General features: G+C 41.1%; 1 protein-coding gene across 1 annotated transcript in view; it reads left to right on the forward strand.

Moving 5' to 3' along the window:
• The window catches only part of MORC3 (MORC family CW-type zinc finger 3), a 55625-nt gene that overhangs the window by 25944 nt on the left and 6356 nt on the right, over positions 1–23325 (forward strand). Inside the window, exons 5-14 of the mRNA XM_023743315.1 lie at positions 42–189; positions 1888–2035; positions 5987–6115; positions 6327–6446; positions 9417–9514; positions 15532–15636; positions 17511–17633; positions 17738–17812; positions 18969–19014; positions 20424–20581. Of these exons, the coding sequence (XP_023599083.1) occupies positions 42–189; positions 1888–2035; positions 5987–6115; positions 6327–6446; positions 9417–9514; positions 15532–15636; positions 17511–17633; positions 17738–17812; positions 18969–19014; positions 20424–20581 (1150 nt within the window). The remainder of the gene's footprint in view (positions 1–41; positions 190–1887; positions 2036–5986; positions 6116–6326; positions 6447–9416; positions 9515–15531; positions 15637–17510; positions 17634–17737; positions 17813–18968; positions 19015–20423; positions 20582–23325) is intronic.

Genomic DNA, 23325 nt, shown 5'->3' on the forward strand with positions numbered 1-23325 from the left:
CTTGTGGAAAATATGTTATTGGTCTTTAACTTAGGATATACGACAGATGATTAATTTAGCGGAATCAGAGGCAAGCCTGGCTGCAATTCTGAAGCATTCTCTGTTTCCCACGGAGCAGAGTTTACTAGCAGAACTGGATGCTATCATAGGGAAGAAGGGGACGAGGATCATCATTTGGAACCTTAGGAGGTAAGTATAGACCACTGCAAGTTGTTAACCATCGAGGAGGTAAAGTGCGTGTGCAGGCGTGATTGTATGACATTCATCCCTGGATTGTACAGAGTAGAAGTGCATTGGAAGGGGCTTATTTTTTGGTTCAGTTCATGATTTCTTTTCCAAGGGTGTTTTATTGAGGCCACTTTAGCTTCAATTTGGAATAGTTTCATATTAAAAATAAATTTCCTAGCCTTGAGGTTTAGTCTCTATAGCACTCCATTCTTACTGTTATTCACCCTCTCCTCAAAACAAACAAATAAATGAGACAGTAGAAACCCAGCTATTAAAAGAGAAATCTTTGTCCATTTAATCCATTACTTAAAGCTAAGCATGACTTAGCATCTGGTGAGAAAAAATATTGATGAGACTTGTGTTGCTGAAATTGTAGTTTTTTGTCCTTGTAATGAGAATAAGAACCTTTGCAAATAAAAGTTTTTAAAAGTTAGGATGAATGTGTAATATTGAGATATCTAACACATATTGAACCAGAGGAATAAAGCACAAATAATGGTGAACTAAAAATACGTTAAATCTTGTGCTTTTCTGACCTCCTGTATTCCCTTTTTCTTTTCTTTTTTCTTTTGCTTCCCTGTACTTCCCCATGTTTTCCTTTTTTATTTTAAACTTTTTTATTTTAAGATGATTGCAATTCATGTTCAATTATAAGAATAATGACAGATCTCATGCATCACTTACCTAGTTTCCCCCAATGGGAACATCTCGCAAAACTGTAGACACTGTTACAGGCATTATACAGGATATTTTTATTACTACAGGGGTTCCTCAAGTTGCCCTGTTATGTCCACAGCCTTTCTCTCCTTCATTCTCGGCGACCTCTAATTCTCCATTTCTATAACTTTGTCCTTTTAAGCATGTTGATAAAAGGAATCATAGTGTGAAACCATTGACTTCTTTCATTCAGCATAAATCTCTGGAGATTCATGCAGGTTCTTGTGCGGCAGTAGTTTGCTTCCTTTTTCTTGCTGAGTAGTAGCCCGTGTGGAGGGAGCACAGGGTGTCTAACCAGGCACCTGCTGAAGGCCATCTGGGTTGTTTACAGTTGTTGGCCATTACAGATAAGCTCTAGACCAGCGGTTCTCAACCTGTGGGTCGCGACCCCTTTGGCGGTCAAACAACCCTTTCACAGGGGTTGCCTAAGACCATCCTGCATATCAGATATTTACATTATGATTCATAACAGTAGCAACATTACAGTTATGAAGTAGCAACGAAAATAATTTTATGGTTGGGTCACAACATGAGGAACTGTATTTAAAGGGCCAGAAGGTTGAGAACCACTGCTCTAGACATTCCTGGACAGATTTTTGCGGGAATATAGTCTGCGTTTTCTACAGTGAATGACCAGCAGTGTGTAATTGATGGGTCATAGGGAGTTGCACGTTTAGTTTTTTAGGAAACGGCCAGAATGTTTTTCAAAGTAGCTCCACCATTTGACCTTCCCACTAGCAATGTGCATGAATAAAGGTTTTATTTATTTATTTTTCATTTTCTTAGATTCCTTTTCTTTCATTTTATTTCTTGCTCCTCCCCCCCCCACCACTATAGTGCCTACCGTGTATATAGGTGTTTTGTTTTGTTAAGTAGTAGTATTTCCTTGCTTATCTTGTTATGAAGTTAAAATTTTGTTCCTTCAAAAAATTAATTTTACAGCTATAAAAGTGCAACAGAGTTTGATTTTGAGAAGGATAAATATGACATCAGAATTCCAGAAGATTTAGATGAGATAACAGGGAAGAAAGGGTACAAGAAACAAGAGAGGATGGACCAAATTGCCCCAGAAAGCGACTATTCCCTGAGGGTATGTATCCAGGCCCCGTAGAAGTGAGAAAAGCATCAAATAGTGGAAGATATGTTGTGCACTTGTTATAAATGCTACCATTGATCTCTGAATGCAATATCTGAGACATGTGCCAGCATGAGCACTGGTGGTTTTATTTGCTTATAAATAATTTTTAATTGTGAAGTCATCAGGTCTAACAGTGTTTGTCAGTCTCTCACTATGTAGTTAAATTATTTAAATTGGATATAATGGAATAAGTATCCTATCTAATAAAAGACAAAAGGGTAATTGACCGTACCTTCGCTACGCTTCCCATAGGCTAATCAGGGCAATATGCAAATTAACCGCCAACCAAGATGGCGGCCGGCAGCCACGCAGCTGAAGTGAGCAGGAGGCTTGCTTGCTCCAATGATGGAGGAAGCCAAGGTTCCCCGCCTGCCGCGGCCCGGCTCTGAGCTCTGAAAGCAACTAAGTTTCAATTATAGAAGCTAAACAAACCCCAGATACCTGCTTTCAGCCAGCCGTGGCCACGAAGCTGGAGAGGGCTCTTAGCTCCAGTGACGGCAACATAGTTTCAATTATAGAAGCTAAACAAACCCCAGAATAAAAAGAAAAAAAGGAGAGGCTGGGAGCTTCAGTCACTGGCCAGCCTGAAAACGGCCCTCAGCCCCTCACCCAGACTGGCCAGGCACCCCAGTGGGGACTCCCACCTTAAAGAGGGTGTGGCCAGCCTGAAAACAGCCATCAGCCCCTCATCCAGGCTGGCCAGGCACCTCAGTGGGGACCCCCGCCCTGAAAGGGGTGTGACCAGCTGCAGACAGCCATCAGCCCCTCACCCAGGCTGACCAGGCACCCAAGCGGGACCCCCACCCTGATCCGGGACACCCTTCAGGGCAAACCAGCCGCCCCCCACCTGTGCACCAGGCCTCTATCCTATATAGTAAAAGGGTAATATGCAAACTGACCCTAACAGCAGAAAGACTGGGAATGACTGGTCACTATGACACACACTGACCACCAGGGGGCAGACGCTCAATGCAGGAGCTGCCCTCTGGTGGTCAGTGCGCTCCCACATAGGGGAGCTCTGCTCAGCCACAAGCCAGGCTGCTGGCTGCCAGTACAGCGGTGGTGGTGGGAGCCTCTCTTGCCTCAGCAGCGCTAAGGATGTCGACTGCAGCTTAGGTCTGCTCCCCGCTGGCAAGTGGACATCCTCCGAGGGCTGCCAGGCTGCCAGAGGGATGTCTGATTGCCAGCTTAGGCCCAATCCCCCCCAGGGAGCAAGCCTAAGCCAGCAGGTCGTCTTCCGCCGAGGGGTCCCAGACTGCAAGAGGGCACAGGCCTGGCTGAGGGGACCCCCCCCCCCCCCCGCACAAATTTTTGTGCACCGGGCCTCTAGTATCCTATAATGGCCATATTGATTAATCAATCAAAAATACAAAATTCAGAGTTTCATTTTTTAAAAATTTTAAATACTCTAGAATACACACACATTTCAAAACAATAAATTATGTATAGACTAGAGATAATGTACATTAATATAATTTTGTGATAAATATATCTGAAAAATGATCTGAGAAATGGTTATGTTTTTGAGATTGAGGAAATTAATATCTTAGTATAACAATCCTATATAATAAAAGCCTAATATGCAAATTGACAGACTGGCGGAACGACCGGCCGCTATGACGCACACTGACCACCAGGGGCAAGACGCTCAATGCAGGAGCTGCCCTCAGCCTGGCCAAGGCGGGTGCCAGCAGGGGCCCCCTGATCGCCTCACTGGTCGCCCTGCAGAGGGAGGTGACTGGCGGGGGGAAGGCGGAGCTGGTGAACGGGCGGCGCCAGGCCAGCCCAGGTGGGTGCCAGAGGGAACCCCCTGATCGACCCATCGTTTGTCCCGAAGATTGGCCCTGATTGCTGGCCAGTCTTAGGGATCCTACCTGTGCACAAATTTCGTGCACTGGGTTTCTAGTATATTGATACAATAAGTTAAAGTTTCTTAGTCACTGTAATAAGATACATCAAACTGTTTCCTTTATTTTTGTGCTGCAATGATTCCATAACTCCAAGCTGAAGGATCAATCCATTGGATGTTTGTGGGGAGCCGAAACCCTATATCGGCTCCCCACAGACGTTTACAAGTTTACCATATAGCTTTTTGTTAATTAAAAGGGCAGCTATTACTATTATTTTATATACCACAATGTGTTCTTGAAGTATCTCCTACTGGTTAAGAAAATCTTGCTAAAATGTGAAGTGTCTAGAGCAGCCATGGGCAAACTACGGCCCGCGGGCCGGATCTGGCCCGTTTGAAATGAATAAAACTAAGAAAAAAAAAGACCATACCCTTTTATGTAATGATGTTTACTTTGAATTTATATTAGTTCACACAAACACTCCATCCATGCTTTTGTTCCGGCCCTCCGGTCCAGTTTAAGAACCCATTGTGGCCCTTGAGTCAAAAAGTTTGCCCACCCCTGGTCTAGAGGCAGCCAGAGCAGATGGTGTGGTTTTAGTGTATCACGAGTACAATGTTTTAAAATATCATTAATGAATTTTATAAATGACAGAACACCACTAATTTTGAAATCAGGAGACGGGAAAAAAGTAAGCCCTGACTGGTGTGGCTCAGTTGGAGTGGCATCCTGTGCACTATTCACCATCCCATTCCTGGTCAGGACACATACCTAGGTGCAGGTTTGATCCCTAGTCGGGGAGAGTATGAGAGGCAACTGATTGGTGTATCTCTCTCACATTGAAGTCTCTCTCTTTCTCTTTGTCCCTCTCTAAAAATCAAATTTTAAAAAGAGTAAGAAAAAGTTCAAATTTTAGTTTTACATTGAACCTTTGGTCTGTCCTTGACTTCATTTCTTTTGGAGATTTCTGGTACCTTGGAGGTAGACACACAAGAGCATATTTTAAACATTTTTAGGATGCAAAACTTGTCAAGGTTCTAAAATAAACTTTTATGTATTAAGAATTTAGAATGCATTTAGATGACTACTGATTGTTACAGCCCACTTTATTTTTTATTTTTATTTTTTAAATATACTTTTATTGATTTCAGGGAGAGGGAGAGAGAGACAGAGAGAGATAGAAACATCAATGATGAGAGAGAATCATTGTTTGGCTGCCTCCTGCATGCCCCCTACTGGGAGTTGAGCCCACAACCTGGGCATGTGCCCTTGACTGGAATTGAACCCATAACCCTTCAGTCTGCAGGCTGACACTCTATCCACTGAGCCAAACCAGCTGGGGCTACAATTCACTTTCGAAAAAGTACTATGCTTGTCTATTCTGTGTGTTGGTTTATTATTTACAACTAGAGGTCCAATGCACGATATTCGTGCATGGGTAGGTTGCCTGGCTGGCGATCTGGGCTGATGGGGGGGGCGGGGTGGTCGGGGGGGCCCCCTGCTGGCACCCACCTTGGCTGGCCTGGGGCCTGTGGGCTAGGGGCAGCTCCTGAGTTCAGCGTCTGCCCCCTGGTGGTCAGTGTGCATCATAGTGATCGTCTTTCTGTTGTGCGGTTGATTTGCATATTAGGCTTTTATTATATAGGATTTTTCCTTTTCAAACTTGGAACTGTTATGTTTATTTTGTCTAAATAAAACTTGTTGTTTTTAAAATTTTAGCCATATATGTAGTTGACAGAAGAGTCAGAAAATGTACATGTATACATTTTTAAAAATTGATGTGAGATCATACCATACATCCTGTTTTTTAACTTTTTCACTTAACATATCAACATAGGTCAATAGATTGTTTTCTGCAAATCATTTTTACTGGCTATAATATACTGAGTATTTTTAGTGAAAAGTATATATAGTGCATATTATTTTACCTGAAGAGTTAATGGTCCTTTAGGAAGTAAGGTGGCAGCTTCTTTTTAAATGCATGTGTAAGTCGTGTTGAACAAATCTATAGATAATTATTTCAAAAAAAACATAGTGTTTGGTGTCTTTTCAGGCTTACTGCAGTATATTATATCTAAAGCCAAGAATGCAGATCATCTTACGTGGACAGAAAGTGAAGACACAACTAGTTTCGAAGAGTCTTGCTTACATTGAACATGATGTTTATCGACCAAAATTTTTAGTATCCTTTGTTTTCCTTTTTATGATGTCGTATTGAGCTGTATTAGTTGTGTACTCCCCTACCACTTTTCCTCCTCTTCTCCTGATACTGATTCTGAACTTGTCTAACTGTGCCCTTTTTTTTGTACTTTGGGACTCAATAATTAATGAAATAGAAAGGATGACTCGAAGGGAGGAAGGTGGTGTGTTCAGAATTTTCCTTAACATTTAAGACGAAAACAGTGAAAATTACTTTTGGATTCAACTGCAAAAATAAAGAACATTATGGGATAATGATGTATCATAAAAACAGACTCATCAAAGCTTATGAAAAAGTTGGATATCAGTTAAAGGTAAGCAGGAAATGTCTTTCATAAGTTAGGATAACTTATTATTGGGTCAGATGTGAAATTGTACGCTTTTTGCCTAATGACTTTTAAATGTCAGTGTTTTAATAGCGTTGGTATGGCTTTTGAACTTAGAATACTGTGATAGTAATTTCTGATTTGATCCTGAGTAATGTTATGAGGGGGACAGAATATTATGTCTCTGTTTTACAGATGAGGAAACGGGCTAAGTAACATGCCCTAGACCTAACCATGCAGATCTTTTGATGCATTTGGATCTGGATCCCTGCTTACTTTCTGCTGGAATGAAATTGGTTGCTTTTAACTAGTGCTGACTCAATAGCCTGAAAATCAGTATCTGGTAGGTGATTTACTTTTTTGGAGTTAGTTCCTAAATAAAATAGAGCCTTCCTCCTAAGCCATAGCCATTGTAGAGTTCAGTTTAGGGCGATGGACATTGTCCCATGTCGTTCTGTTTATCCTTTACCTGTTTTCACAGAAAGGTGTGTTGTTGTTTTTGGTGTGTGTGTGTGTGACTTCAGTGATCAATTCGGAAAATCATTTTTTTAAAGGTTTTAAGTCTAGACATGTTTTGTTTTCTAATTCTATGACTTTCATTTTCAGTTTCTCCTATTTCATTCTGAATTCTTTGTAAAATTATGTGAACTCTACATAGTATGATAGTATGGGTTTAACTTGAATGTTATTCAATGGGTGTGTCTCTGTATTACATATTTTACATGGCACAAGCTCAGAATTTTTATAAAAGTAAATGAATGTCCGGCTCTTTATATCCACTAAGTTTCTGAATTTTACTGGTAATTGGAAATGCATTTTTGGTAATAGGCCTTAGTTACCAAGTGCTTTGGGATTCAAAAGAAATAATTGTATTTGCCACAGAATGTAAATTCTTTTTATCATTTACCACTTACGAATTTGACTTAAGAGACATAGCCCTTTTCCCACCCAGTTAAATTTGCATATGTGTAATTTCTGATTATGCTTGACCCTGTACAAAATAAGTTTTACAACCAACTTTTATTTTATTTCTTTTTTTAAAAAAAATATTTTATTGATTTTTTTTTTTTTTTTTTTAGGGAGAGGGATAGAGAGTTAGGAACATCGATGAGAGAGAAACATCGGTCAGCTGCCTCCTGCACACCCCCTACTGGGGATGTGCCTGCAACCAAGGTACATGCCCTTGACCGGAATCGAACCTGGGACCCTTCAGTCCTCAGGCCAACACTCTATCCACTGAGCCAAACCGGTTAGGGCAGCGGTTCTCAACCTGTGGGTCTCGACCCCTTTGGGGGTCGAGTGACTCTTTCACAGGGGTCACATAAGACCATCCTGCATATAAGATATTTATATTACAATTCATAACAGTAGCAACATTACAGTTATGAAGTAGCAACGAAAATAATTTTATGGTTGGATCACAACATGAGGAACTGTATTTAAAGGGTCAGAAGAGAAACTACTGGGTTAGGGCTACAACCAACTTTTAATTTTTTTTTTATTTTTTTTAACCAGATGATGGATTGGACCTAGTATTTGCATTCTGTGGATTTAGGAAACATGATTAAGTAGGTGTCAGATAGCAGTATGATTTCCCATGCTGGATCTCAGCATAGAGAGATGATCAGACATGGAAATCAGAGAAGGCTTCTTGGAAACGTGGTGGTTGACATGAGTCTCAGTTGACTCCTGTGTTGGAAGTCGGGCAGCAGCTTTCCAAGCAGAGAAAGTATCTTCAAAGGAAGGAAAAAAAGGTTCTGAGACGATGCCCTCACTAAGGGAGTAATTTGCTGTGCCTGAATTAGATGATAAGTGGGAAATAGAGTAATGGGGGAGAGAGGAAGATGAGGCTGGAACGAAGGTGAAATGAACTGCAGATTGAAGGGTACTGTGGTTTACAAGTGTGTGAGAGTAGGACCACTGATGGTTCTTCATGGAGTAGGATTATGCTCAGATTTATATGGCTGCATCTACAGGGTGGGGCAATACTAGGTGTACAGTTGTTCATCAGGAAAATAATACAGTAAGTCATAAGTAATTCATAAATAATATAAAAAATTCTGTTTCTCACACTAACAACTATAAACCTACTTTTGTACCACCCCTATTTATGAAAATTTTCATTTTGTAAATTATATTTTCTTTCACTTTGTAAGTCAACTTGGAAGTAAACTACAATCATGCCCGACTGGCATTGCTCAGTGGTTGAGCGTTGACCTATGAACCAGGAGGTCACGGTTCAATTCCCTGTCAGGACACATGCCCGGGTTGCGGGCTCGATCCCCAGTGGGGGGTTATGCAGAAGGCAGCCAATCAATGATTCTCTTTCATCATTGATGTTTCTCTCTCCCTCCCTCTCTGAAACCAATAAATATGTATTAAAAAAAGAAGTAAACTACAATCATGAACAAAATATACTTGATAATCAGAATATGACTTGTGCTTTGAGTTCAGTATTTTAGTTAGAGTAAAAATTAAAAAATAATTTTTACTGATGTAGATTTTCATTTCATTGCCATTAACAACTGCATGTGTAATTTTGGATAAATGACTTTTTAATTTTTAAAATGTTAACTTTAAATAAACATATGGAATATTGATTGCTGGAGCCTTTGCTTAGGCTGTGGATATAGAAATGACTTAGTTGTGGTTTCTACTGTCTAAGCAGTTGCACCCCAGCAGAGGTGGTCTTTTTTCCTTTGTATAAAATTGGGGATGATAATACTTTTCTAAATGAATACTTGACAACAGTGGATGTGGTTTTGGAGGAAGGCTCTAATATACATAGGAATTAACTCCAAGAAAAGTGAATTACCTACCAGACAATGTTTTTCAGGCTAAATTTCATGAGATAAAATATAGGAAAATATTTGGTACAAATTATAAATCTTTATGGAGGGTAATTACATTGGGCATCATGTCTTATGCTTAAAACTCCAATTTCATTTTCTTTTCCAGGCAAACAACATGGGTGTTGGAGTAGTGGGAATTATAGAATGTAATTTCCTAAAGCCAACTCATAATAAGCAAGATTTCGACTATACTAATGAGTACAGGTGTGTTACCTATTTAACTTTTTGCCTTTTTATATTGTATTGTGGAAATGCTTTCATAACTTTTTCTAAGGATTTTTTTAGTCTATGGATGTTTTTACATTGTGGGACATTAAGGAAATGGGAAGGTGAAAGGTTTGCACAGAAGACACATTTAACCGTCGTCTTTCTTCCTAGAAATTGTGTCCTAGAAATAGAAATATATTCTCCCATCTTTACTAATGAAATATTTCTGAGAGTCCCAGAAAATGTGGCCATTAATGTTAGTTGTAAAGTAGGGCAGCACAAACTGTCCTCATAAGCATATGTTCTGGAGTAGAATGCAAATGTCATGTAAATATTGTGGCAAAGACAAATGCCATTGACCCTCCCCTCAAATAAAGAAAAAAAAACAAAACAGAAAATGGAAGGAAATAATAAAGGTAACAGTAAAATCAGTGAATTAAGAACCACAGATAATATAGAAAATAAATATATCACTCAGAGTTCAATCCTGAGACAGCTAACCCTGTTATGTGAACAGGGATAACTTAATACAAGGAATTGTTAACTATGTCAACGTAAGACAAGTTCAAACCTATAGAGAATTTTGGTAAGTTTATTTGAGCCAACTGTGGACAATTACCAGGAAGCAAAATCTCAGGATTGAGAAAATGCTCCAGAGAAGGGCAGTTTTGTACCTTATTTTGTACATTGCACTCTGAGGAGACTGGAGAAAGCACAGGGGGAGGCGGGGAATGTCTGGGATGGATAACAGAAGGAATGGACTTGATTCATTTACCTTTGTGGGTGCAGGATAGGTAACAGTCAACAATTAACACTATAACAGTAACAAGGAGGGCTCTGTGGTCTCTGCTCTGGTGCAGTGATAGTGCCCTGAGGGGTCCAGAAAATAGGGAATTACTTGACATTCCAAAGGTATGTTATCCTATTTACTAAAAGACAATAGACAGGCTCCATTAAGGGTAAAGATTGACCTTTGTCAAGGAAGGTACTGGCCTAGGACATGACTACCCACCATGACTAGTTTTTAGTTGGGACTTTTTAATTTCAGACCTTCCTGTGTGGTTACTTTTGGTGTGTGATTTTATAAGGCTGCCATGCAGGCCTCCCCTGAGCTTTTCAGGTTTAGTATGTAGCCCCCTTTTTTCATCCACATCTAGAACAGTAGAAGGTGATTTCTATAAGGGGTAAAAGATAAAAAAGAGGAGCTGAATGCCTCTAGGTTGAAAAAGAGGAAACAGTCAAGGAACTAGGAAAAGGCCCCCACCCCCTGAAGCCAGAGGTTCTGATCTCTCTGTAGAGGTCATGAGAAACATCGCAACCAGCCGCCTGCTTGACCAGTGCTAGCCTGTCCTGGTTCTGCTGTCACCAGGGCTGTGGTGGGCTGGAGCCGGTTTGTGAAGATCTGACTCTGCTGGAACCCGGGCCTGCTAGGACTGGTCTCCTGCCCAGGGCAGAGCGAGGTCAGGGCACGCCGGAGCTTCCCTCGAGGCTGCTGGGTCCAGCCAGGTGAGCACTGGAGCTCTGGAAGCTGCTGCACCTGGCAGGCCCCTTGCCGCTAGCCCAGCTAACATGGCTCCGGCTGGCGAAGGGCACACGCTCACAGGACCGAGCTCTAGCAGCATAGAACTGAGCAGGGAAGACTGGCTTTGAGCTGAGGGACAATAAACTGATAGTGACATAATAAAAAAGCTCAGAGTGTGTTCTTTGATAAGATTAATAGTCTGTGAGTATCTGGTAAGATTAAGGGATTAAGGAAGTAAAGGAGAAAACAGCAATTGTCAGTATCAGAAATGGAATAGAGGACAATACTGTAGGTCTACAGACACAAACAGCTTTATGAAGGGGATAGCATAATCTTCCATCATTTTAGATGATATGAACACATTCCTGTGAAATTAAATCAATTTTTAGAAAACTTTTTACATATTAAATTCAAAGATTTAGGAAAGGGGCACCCAGTCCTTTATAAACTTGCATAACTTTGGTAGTAAATTTATGAATATGTTACAAGAGAAGAAATTGATGTCAGTCTTTCCTTATCCTATCTAATAATAGACAAACATGGTAATTCACTGTACCTTCGCTACGCCTCCCATTGGCTAATCAGCACGATATGCAAATTAACTGCCAACAAAGATGGCGGCTAATTTTCATACTGCAGGCAGGGCAGGACAGCACGAGCCGCCAGCACGAGCCGCCATCCAAGCCCCCCCCCCCCCCCCCGTGTGCGACCCCAGAAGCCCCAGAAGCCACCTGATATGGTAGTAACTCTATTAGTAAGCATTCTGAAAGTCAGTGGCATAAATGCACCAATTAAAAGACAGATTATGAGGGTGAATCAAAAACAAAACCCACTTTAAATATAAAGACATATAGATTAAAAGTAAATGAATTAAGCTGCAGCCTGTTTTGCTCAGTGGATAGAGCATTAGCCAGTGGACTGGAGGGTCCCAGGTTCGATTCCAGTCAAGGGCATTTACCTCAGTCGCTGGCTTGATCCCCAGTCCCTATCAGAGCATGTGCAGGAGGCAACCAATCAATGTGTCTCTCCCTTTCCCTTCACTCTCTCTAAAATTCAATGGAAAAATATCCTTGGGTGAAGATTAACAAAAACAAAGTAAATGGATTAAGTAACATTAAAGAGATTATAAGAAGAATATATTCCAAATTTTGTTAGTTGTATAATGGTTATGTTTAAATTATTAACAGCTAAGAAATTGGGTGAAGGGTACATATAATATGCTGTAGTATTTTATAGTTTTTTTTACATTTATGAGGTTATTTCAAATTAAAATATTAAAAAATTAAAAATTAATAAAATATTAATTGAAATGTATCTGCATTACATGAAAAATCTCCTAATTGCTTCTAGGATAACTTATTAAATTGTGCTAAAATTTACAAGGGTTCAATTAAAAAATATCTTAATTCTAAGTGCAGTTATAAGCACTTATCTGAAAATAAAAATTTAAAGAAGTGAATTTAAAGAAGGGATTAGCCAAAGAAAATATATGCACAACCCATGGACACAGACAACAGTATGGTGATGGTCAGAGAGAAGTGGGGGGCAAGAGCTGAGTAGAGGGGGCAAAAGGGGGGAAATAGGGACATCCTATATAATCCTATATAATAATAATAATAAAAGGCTAATATGCACATTGACTATGATGCGCACTGGCCACCAGGGGGCAGACGTTCAATGCAGGAGCTGCCCTCTGGTGGTCAGTGCACTTCCATATGGGGACTGCCACTCAGCCAGAAGTTGGCTCATGGCTGGCCAGCGCAGTGGTGGTGGCAGAAGCCTCTCCTACCTCTGTGGCAGCACTAAGAATGTCCAACTAATGGTTTAGACCCGATCCCTTGGGGGCCTAAGCCTTTAGTCGGACATCCCCCGAGAGCTCTCCCTGGCTGCCAGAAGGATGTCTGACTGCAAGCTTAGGCCTGATCCCCCGGGGAGTGGGCCTAAGTCGACAGGTGGACATCCCCCAAGGGGTCCTGGACTGTGAATGGGAGCAGGCTGGGCTGAGTGGATCCCCCCCCCCCCCCCAGTGCACAAATTTTTGTGCACCGGGCCTCTAGTCAAGATATAAAAATCTTAAAATAATAACAAATCCCATCCGCTAAAACGTAAAAAGTATGATACATTTAACCCAAGTGGATGTATTGCAAGATGCCATGGGTGGTTTTTAATATTCAGAATTCAATGTTACTCATCACACTGGTGCTAAAAAAGAAAACTCCGATAGCTATTTTCATAGGTACAGAAAAATCAATTGATAAAACCACACCCATTTGTGATTTAGAAAAATGAACATTTACAAAACCATTAACAGAAAGGGCATAGTAACAGTAGTTATTTACAAATAATAGTACACAGTATTTACAGGATGAGCAGGCATCATTTCTAGTGGTGAATAATCAATAGCTACCCCCCCAACCCCCCCGGAGTGAGAGTGAGATAAAGACATCAGTTATGTACAATTGTTCTGGAGGAAATAACCTGTTCAATAAGGCAAGAAAAAGAAATGAAAGTTAGAAGGGTTGGGAAAGAATAAATAAAACTTTTCTGCAGATGATAATATGTAGAAAGTCCAAAATTATCTGTAATTGGAATTAATAAAGGAACAAGTGATATGTATTCTAAAGTTGCTGGGTAAGAAGTATTCAGAAATCATTGTGTACTAGCAACAACAGATAAACAACATGATATTTAAAAAAAAATCAAGATCATCATAAAAACAGGTACTTTAGAGGAAATCAAATACACAAAGACCTCGACATACTGAAAACCACAAAACATTGTGGAGTGAAATTTAAGACCTAAATAAGTAGGTATACTACGTTCAAGAATTGGAACACTGGGTATTATGAAATGTCAGTTTTTCTCCAAAATAATTAAATGCAATTTCAGTTTTAAAAAGAACCAAAAAAACCAGTAGGTGTGTGTGGGTGTTGATATGTTGATAGGCTTAATCTAAACTTTAAGTTGACCATTAGAAGACTGAAAACAGTTAAGACAGTCATTAAAGAACAACAAAGCAAGAAGACTCACACTACTAAATAACACTTAGAAAGCCATAGTAGCTAAGAAAGCGGGTGTTAATGAAAGGGTAGATAGTCCAGTGAAATGGAGTAGAGAAGTCAAAAAACAACCCCCACTCTCATACATATGGTCATCTGCTGTGGCAAAGGTTGCATTCGAGTGTAGTAAGAATGATCATCTTTCCAAAAGAGACCAGGTCAGTTTGCTGTCTGTACAGATAAAATGAACTTTAACTCCTGCCTCTCAAATGAAGCAGAAGGCCAGTTCTTAGATGGATTGTAGACCTAAATGAGAACGGCAAAACCAAAATGGAAACAAGCATACTTTTATAATCTTTAGTTAGGCAGGTTTTTTAAACAAGATATGAAAAGCTTCTATCATAATGGGCAAAAGTGGATAAATATTTACAGTGAAGAAAACGCAGCAAATGTTGGCAAGTTGTAGGGCAGTTGGAGCTCTCATTGAACATTGCTGCGGGATGTAAAACTGTTGGTTGATCATTTTTGAAAACTAATAGGCTGTCAAGTAAATGCCCACCCCATGACCCTGCAGTTCCTCTCCTGGGTATATTCTCAACAGAAATGGGTGCAGTCTCATGGACTGAGGAGTAGAGGTGATGAGAAAAAGAGACAAGGAAGAATTGTGCCTTTAGTCTTATTTATTTCAGTAGGTCCCATTGATTTTAACATCTTATTATGGGGCTTGGGGTGGTGAACACACAGTGCAATAAACACATGATGTATTATACCATTGGTTCTCCACCTTCCTAAAGCCGCGACCCTTTAATACAGTTCCTCATGTTGTGGTGACCCCCAGCCATAAAATTATTTTCGTTGCTACTTCATAACTAATTTTTCTACTGTTATGAATCTTAATGTAAATATCTGAAATGCAGGATGTATTTTCAGGAGTCACGACCCACAGGTTGAGAACCGCTGTATTATACAATTGTACACCTGCAACCTATGTAATTTTATTAACCAATGTCACACAAATAAACTCAATTAAGGAAAGACATCTTACTGTGGGAGAAGTGCAAGTTTTTAATTGTGGGACAGAAGCTATTTGAAATAGACTTCCTGGGAATGATTGCATACTTTCATACACCAAAAGTGTGAGTTTGATTTGAATTGAAGCTTGGACAGTTGGAGTTGAAATTCAGTGGTTCTCCCCATGATTGGTTGGCCACATTCTTTCACAACAGGAGACCCAACGTATTACATTGTGTCTTCCTTCCTAGAGGACCCTCGCTCTGCACTAGTAACTTAAAAAAGTCCTTTCTACAAAATTGCTGTTACGTTGAGTGTTTTTTATTAACTGTACTTTTAGGGGTCCTTCGTCTTTACTCCCTACCCACCCCCCCACCAGTGTTCACCTGATCATTGCTAGGTTGTGCTTTCTCTGTGTTTGACAAAGATTTAATCTTAATTATTATTTTTTTCTTAAATTGGTTTCATAATTTACTTTTCAGGCTTACAATACTAGCACTGGGAGATAAACTGAATGATTATTGGAATGAAATGAAAGTGAAGAAAAATGCAGAATATCCTCTAAATTTGCCTGTTGAAGATATACAGTAAGTGTGCATTAAAAAAGTTCACCCTCTCTATCAAGATGTGATATTGGAGGGTACAGTGATTGTACAGTGTTTACAGTTGACTCTAACCCAAAGTAAGGACTAAATTCTTCAATTCAGATCAGCATACCATAAAATGACTTGATGATAGGCCCTGGGCAGGTAAGCTCAGTTGGTTAGAGCTTTGTCCCTGTATGACAAGGTTTTGGGTTCGCTCCCCAGTCAGGGCACATTCAAGGGGCAACCAGTGAATGCAGAAATAAGTGGAACAATGACATGTTTCCCTCCCACCCTTTCTCCCTCTCTTTCTAAACATAAATAAAACATTTTAGAATAGTGAACTAATGAATATATACATTTATAGGTAGTCACAAAAGATGGATGAAACAGTTTTTACCCTTGTGTTGTGTTATCATCTCATAAACCAGACTTCAGTTTGGAACCTAGTTTTGCTGCTTAAGTAATCAAGTGACATTGAATTTCTTAGCCTCTTATAAGCTTCAATTTTCTCCTAGAATTGTAAGAATCCTATATATTAAAAGGGTAATATGCAAATTGACCCTAACAGCAGAACGACTGGGAATGACTAGTCACTATGGCACACCGTGACCACCAGGGGGTAGATGCTCAATGCAGGAGCTGCCCCCTAGTGGTCAGTACGCTTCCACAGAGGGAGCTCTGCTCAGCCACAAGCCAGGCTGATGGCTGCTAGCACAGCGGTGGTGGCGGAAGCCTCTCCCGCCTCCTCAGCAGCGCTAAGGATGTCTGACTGTAGCTTAGGCCTGCTCCCCGCTGGCAAGTGGACATCCCCCGAGCGATCCCGGGCTGCCAGAGGGATGTCTGACTGCCAGCTTAGGCCCAATCCCCCCAGGGAGCGGGCCTAAGCCAGCAGGTGGACATCCCCGAGGAGTCCCAGACTGCGAGAGGGCATAGGCCAGGCTGAGGGACCCCCCCCCAAGTGCACAAATATTTGTGCACCAGGCCTCTAGTTAAAAGATAAGATGCCTGACAAACTCTCAGAAACACACTGAGCACATAGTAATAATGCTGTGAGTGAGTACTGCTGTGTACTGTGTGTACCGATGGGAAGATGTTCAAGATGTATAATAAAAAAACAAAGATACAACTCGGTGTATTAATTTCCCATTTATTTTGTGTGTGTCTCTATACACATGCAATAATGTCACCCCCTGAAATTGGTTTATATTTTCTTCGCAAACTTCTGGACTGTTTGAAGTCTCATATGACTGTGTAAATGCATTTTTTTAAAACTACATTTAAAAAGTTACAGGCATTAAGGTGAAGTCTTCATATGTTAAATGAGTCTATATCAATTTTTTACAGGATCAGTGTAATTTTTAAATGATAAAAGTAAGGAAGTACTTTATAAACTGAAAGAATATATAAATTTTAAGTTGTTCAGAGATGTGCTATAATAGAGGATAAAAATGAAATACAATTATAAAAAATTGCTTAAACTGTAGTAATACAACTTGTCTGTTTTCTGTACCTGGTGATTTATTTTGCTAATAAATATACTAGATTTGACATTGCAGGTACTAGCTATAAATTTCAGAGCAAGATATTTGAAATATTTTGAGTTTGAGTTTTATTATCATGGAGCAAGTTTAATAGTATGGTATTAAATAATACATTTAAGTCATTTTGCTTAAATTGGCCTGTCATTTTTAACCTTTTGAAGGTAATCAAAATTGTTTTGGTTTAACTTGGTGTACACAATAATAGATGTCATGAATTTTCAGGGATAGAATTAAATAATAGAGGCATTTTATGCTGGAAATGAAAGAGATAAGCTAATGGAAGTGTATTTAGCATCCATGTTTCCATGCTAATATTTTGTTTTTTTATTATAGGAAACGTCCTGATCAGACATGGGTTCAATGTGATTCCTGTCTAAAGTGGCGAAAGTTACCAGATGGGATAGATCACCTCCCAGAAAAATGGTATTGCTCCAATAACCCTGACCCACAGTTCAGGTACCAGATAGTTGGGAGTGTCCGTTTTGGAAAGGAGGAAATACTGTTCAAGGTGTATGACTGGGCACTGCTGACCTGTTCTTCACTGTGATTTTTCTGTCTAGAAACTGTGATGTTCCAGAAGAACCTGAAGATGAGGATTTGGTGCATCCGACTTATGAAAAAACCTACAAAAAGAGGTGAGAGTGGCACTGATTTGCAGTGGGAAAAGAATTAATGCCCCAAACCTCAACAGTGATGTGTCTGCAGTATTTGCTGATTTGAACAGCAGTGGGGGTTAGGGGCGCCGACCAACCCCCCCCCCCCCCCCCCCCACTTTACTCCTGCTGTCAAAAATCTGCCTACAACTTAAGTGGTCCTCTGTGCACGTGGTTGATTGAATCTGCAGATGCGACACCCAGGGATACAGAGATCTGACTGTGTTTATTGAGAAAAAGTCCGTGTTTAGGAGTAGCTGCACAGCTCAGACCCTTGTTCAGGGGTTAATTGATTATGACCCAAGGAATGATTTTGTTGTGGGGTACATAACAGCAAGTGCTTTTTAAAAAAAGTTTATGTTGTGGATACCCGCTCTTTTTATCATTCCTGTTTATTGCTGCCCTATGTACAAGATAGCATACAGAATAGTTTGTCTTTTGGGGCCACACATAGATGCATCGTAAGTGAATACTACCCTTTATGAGCTTATAGTCTAACAGGGAAGGTGAGATGTGAATATTACCACTTAGAAGATAACAAGTACCATGCAAGGCATGATCTAGTCCTGTTGGGAAGGCCATAAGGAAGATCACTTCTGGCCCCAGGCTGGAGAGGGCAACATGGATCAGGAAAATTCTTGAAGGACATTTTTGTAAGAGGCCTTGAAGGTAGGATGAGAATGTACAGGGCACAATGATTTGTCGACTTAACTAGAGGAAATATGTGAGTGGGCATGTGGAAATGGAGGTGGGCTAGGACGCTAGGTAACGAGTGATGTCGGTCAGCCTTGGTGAACTTAGACTAATGTGCTGCACACAGAAGGCAGAGTTCACTAAGAACTTTCTGGAAGTTTTGATTTATGGTGCACTGTTTAAATCCAGCAGGACGGAGGTAGACAGACCAGTGGAGGCCTGTGTGGTATTCCCATTCCGAGGCCTGTAAACAGTGGGGAGGGCAAGCTGAGGCCTGGGGGCCTGAGGGGTGGAAGGTGTTCCCTGCCTAACGCACCACTGATTCTAGTGTGCACATCCCAGGGACTTGGGAGTGAGATGGCAAGTCTCTTTGCAAGACAGAATTGAACAATAATGGCGAAGTAGATTTAAATACGTTTTTCATCTTTTTTTTTTTTTTTTTAAGAGACAAGGACAAATACAGGATCAGACAACTGGAAAGGCTCCCTCAGGTAATGAAGCCTCCCATTTTATAGCTGTGTCTTATATTGGGTAGGGATTAATTTAACAAAAATTTTTGTTGTTGTTGTTAATCCTCACATGAGAATATTTTTCCCATTGATTTTTTTTTTTAACAGTAGTTGCCCGGGGGGTGGGGGGGAGGTGGGATAGAAACATCGATTGGTTGCCTCACAGACCTTAAACTAGGCTCTTGACAGGGGATCGAACCCGAGACCCTTCAGTCCGAGGGCTGACTCTCTAACCACTGAGGCAAACCAGCTAGGGCACAGATATTTTTAAAGCTTAGGAGTTGCATACAAATGGAAGTGATCTTGTTCTTTCAGTTCACATATTTCTCTTTTCTTGTACCCCTCCTTGCCCTCTTTCTAACCCTAACAACTTCAAACTGTTTCCCCCCCCCCAAAAAAAAAATTTTTTTTTTTTTTTTAAAGAGAGGAAGGGAAAGGGAGATTGAAACATCACCAATAAGAGACAAACATTGATGGAACGATCACTTGACTGCATCCTGCATGCCTCCTACTGGGGATTGATCCCGAAACCCGGGCATGTGCCTTGACCAGGAATTGGCGACCTCTTGGGTTGATGCTCAACCACTGAGCCACACTGGCTGAGCTGAGCTGTTCAGTTTTATTATTTAGTTGGGCATCTTCTGCGGAAAGACAGACATTCTTTTTAGAACCCTGTTGCTAGGCAGTCAAGGAAAAGTACGCAGGAACACCCAGGAGCTAGGTTCCAGTGCTAACCTGGACCGAAGCTGTGGGGTTCTCTTCCTCTTTGCTGACCACTCTCCCTGCCCCTTTCTTTCTTTCTGATTGCTCACTGGTGCTGAGGAGCCTGTTCTGAGTATGTGACGAGGGGGTCCTACTTGTGTGGGAAGTTTTGGTCTGCTGCAGATGTGTGTGTTTGCTTATAATTATGTTGAAATGTTTTCTTGTATAAAGCTTAGGATTTGGGGGTGAGAACAGAACTGGGGGGGTAAGAATAGTGGGCTTACTTGTTTTTAAAGGCAGTATCTTTATGACTATTTTTAACTTATTTCTCTTAGAAAAAAGTTATTATATCTCGGTAAGTTCTATATATAGTACAGGGCCAAGAAATCTTTTCTGTAAAAGGCCTGATAGTAAATGTTTTGGGCTTTGTGGACTACATATAGTCTCTGTTGCATAGTTTTCATTTGTTTTGTTCACACCTTAAAAATCGTAAAACCAATTTTGGCTCACTCGCTGGATGGATGGGGCTCATTGGCCTATTGTATTTTGCTCCCTCATGTAGGACAGGGAAGTTACAGGGTGGGATAGTTCTCAGCATCTTCTGAGTAAGGGAAAAGGGAAAATAATGTATTGTTTTGGGCCTTGCACATTAAAAAAATTCCTTTAAGAATTTTTTTCCCCTCCAACAGATTAATACTGAACTGTTGTTTTCAACAATCCCTTTGCAAAGTATTTCTCCCGTGAAGGACACTGTTCCAAGAGGACATCTTTCAGAAGCAGCGAACACTTACGCAGCACGACTTGTAAACAACAGGGGTTCACCCCAGTCCGAGCCTGAGAGCAACAGGTCAGTGGCAAAAATGTGCTTTCCATTGGGGGAGACAGTTAAACAGAGCCTTTCCTGGGCACTTGTAGGCACGTCTATGAAATTGTAGTTTAGGTGCATGTAAAAAGTCTACAGGACAAGTGACTGCTTATAGTGTCTACACGTACTTATCCCATCCCACTTATGCCACCTATTTAAATCAATTAAAAATATTAATTGTATTTATTGTGGAATTTGATCAAATTGTCACCTCTTTGAGATTTTCTATAGCATGAAATTTTCTGCTTTTTCTTTTTTTACTCCTTACCTGAGGATGTTTTTATTGATTTTTTTTTTCTTTTGAGAGAGAAAGGGGGGTTGGAAACATTGATGTGAGAGAGAAACATCAATTGGTTGCCTCCCTTACTTGCCCTGACTGGGAATTGAACCTGCAAATTTTTGTTGTAAGGGGCTCCAACCAAATGAGCCACACTGGCCAGGGTGGTTTCTGCTTTTAGGATTATCAGTATCTAAGTAAAAGAAAAAAATAAAATAATTAACAGTATTCAGTATAATAGAGGGCTAATATGCAAATTGTCCCCTCTACCTGGAGTTCAACCAGGGGGCGGGGCTGGCCAGCCAACCGCCTGCAGCCCCTACCCTGGCCTGCCCCGCCCCCGATCATCCCCTCCCCACCCCATCAGGTGCAATGGCCCCATCAGCCCTGATCCTGGTGGGCCGGCCGGACCCCACCCCACCTGTGCACGAATCCATGCACCAGGCCTCTAGTAATATTATAATGTCAAGTGTGACCTATACATTTTTAGCATAGCCCGTGACACTATATTTTGGATGAGTGGTTGGAGGAGGAAGGGAAAGAAAGGGATGAGTGATAGTGGATTGAACAGTTAGTTCCAGCTCTTGACTGGAATGGCCCGGGAAGGCTTCGGGATGAGGTTGTACTTCGGTTGGTTCCTGAAAGCAGGACTGTGCACAGAGCCCATTCAGAGGGGATGGAATGAACAGGTGAGGAAAGATCAGGTGAGGTGAGTGAACTGGTGGATCAGACCGACTGCACCTGATGTTTATTGTTGAAAGAGAAGCATTGGCACAAGGTTCTCTGAGATAATGAAGCCAGATTTTCCCGGAGGTTTTGTGACCTTCATTAAATTCTCCAAGGGATTTGTGACCTTAGGAAAGAGTAGAAATAGCTGCCTTTCTGCATATGTACATGGAGGACATGCTCTAAACGGTTTGCCCTTACAGCCCACATTAGGGGACTTCTTTGGGGGCTGGACTGCTACTTAACTAAAAACTTGTGTGAAGCCCTGGCTGGTTGGGCTCAGTGGATGGAGCGCCGGCCTGCGGACTGAAGGGTCCCGGGTTCGATTCCGGTCAAGGGCATGTACCTTGGTTTCGGGCACATACCCAGTGGGGAGTGTGCAGGAGGCAGCTGATCGATGTTTCTCTCCCATTGATGTTTCTAACTCTCTATCCCTCTCCCTTCCTCTCTGTAAAAAATCAATAAAATATAATTAAAAAAAAAACTTGTGTGAATTTTTTAAAACCAGTCTCCTTTGTATTCTTGGTTTTTCTTCATAAAGATGGTTCCAGACAAAGTAAGAAAAAGAAAAATCTGTAGTTTACAGAGAAAAAATGATGGAATTTATTTTTTAAAGTGACTATCATTAAAATGGAAGCAAAGAATAGAGAGAAAATTTTCATTAATTTTAAAGCCTATATTCCTCAAATTCATAGAGTCAAAGCCTGTGGCAATGACAAAGTAGGTCTTGACAATGACAGATTAGGAATAAGCCTGGTAAGAAAAATAATGGGGCAATGCCCTATCAACTGGTTAACTCCGGAGACCTCTGGACAGACTCAGAACTTGGAAACACCGGTTCTTCTGACGGTGCAAACTAGGCCGAGAACAGGAGGCTTGTTTGCTCTTGTTGTGTCAGGAGGTGGGAAGGTGACCTTCTGGAGCAGTGTTTTCTGCTGAAGATGTCAGTGCGCCACTGTTTTGCAAACAGGAGTAAGCGCAAGTTTGAATACTGAGTGGTGAGAATTCCCTCTCCCTTCCTCCCCTCGCTGGGTTCCCAGGATAAAAGCTCTGGATGCGGAGTGTTGAGTGCTCTTGAATCACAAGCCAGCCCTCACTCTGCAATAGAAAGATGGGCAAGGATTGCCATGTACAAACTGAAAGGAAGGGCGTGAAGAAACCATGTGACATTACTGGGAGGTGGGTAGATGTTGGACAAGTAAGCCTCTTAGAATGGAAAGATGAGCAGTTGGAAGGTAGAAAAAGATGGGAAGGTCAACATCTGAGTAGGGAATCTGAAAACAAAGGGGAGGAAATAATGGAAGAAAGACTTCATTCCACTACATACACAGCATAATGTCTGGGAAAGCACCATTCCAAGTAGCATCATGGAGTTTTTTTGTTTTTAAATATATTTCTTTATTGAGTTCAGAGAGGAAGGGAGAGGGAGAGATAGAAACATCAATGATGAGAGAGAATCATTGATCGGCTGCCTCCTGCAGGCCTCCTACTGGGGATTGAACCCATAAACCCGGGCATGTGCCCTTGTCCAAAATCGAACCTGGGACTCTTCATTCTGCAGGCCGACGCTCTATCCACTGAGCCAGACCGGCTAGGGCATGTCATGGAGTTTTAGACACGGGGGAACAGAGCTGCTGTTAGGAGGAACAAAGTGCGAAAAGGCAGGGTGAGACAGGCAGACACACTGAGTGGTAGATGGAAATCGGCGATGCTTCTAAAGTTT

This window comes from Myotis lucifugus, unplaced genomic scaffold, assembly GCF_000147115.1.
Source record: "Myotis lucifugus unplaced genomic scaffold, Myoluc2.0 scaffold_384, whole genome shotgun sequence".
Classification (NCBI taxonomy): domain Eukaryota; kingdom Metazoa; phylum Chordata; class Mammalia; order Chiroptera; family Vespertilionidae; genus Myotis; species Myotis lucifugus.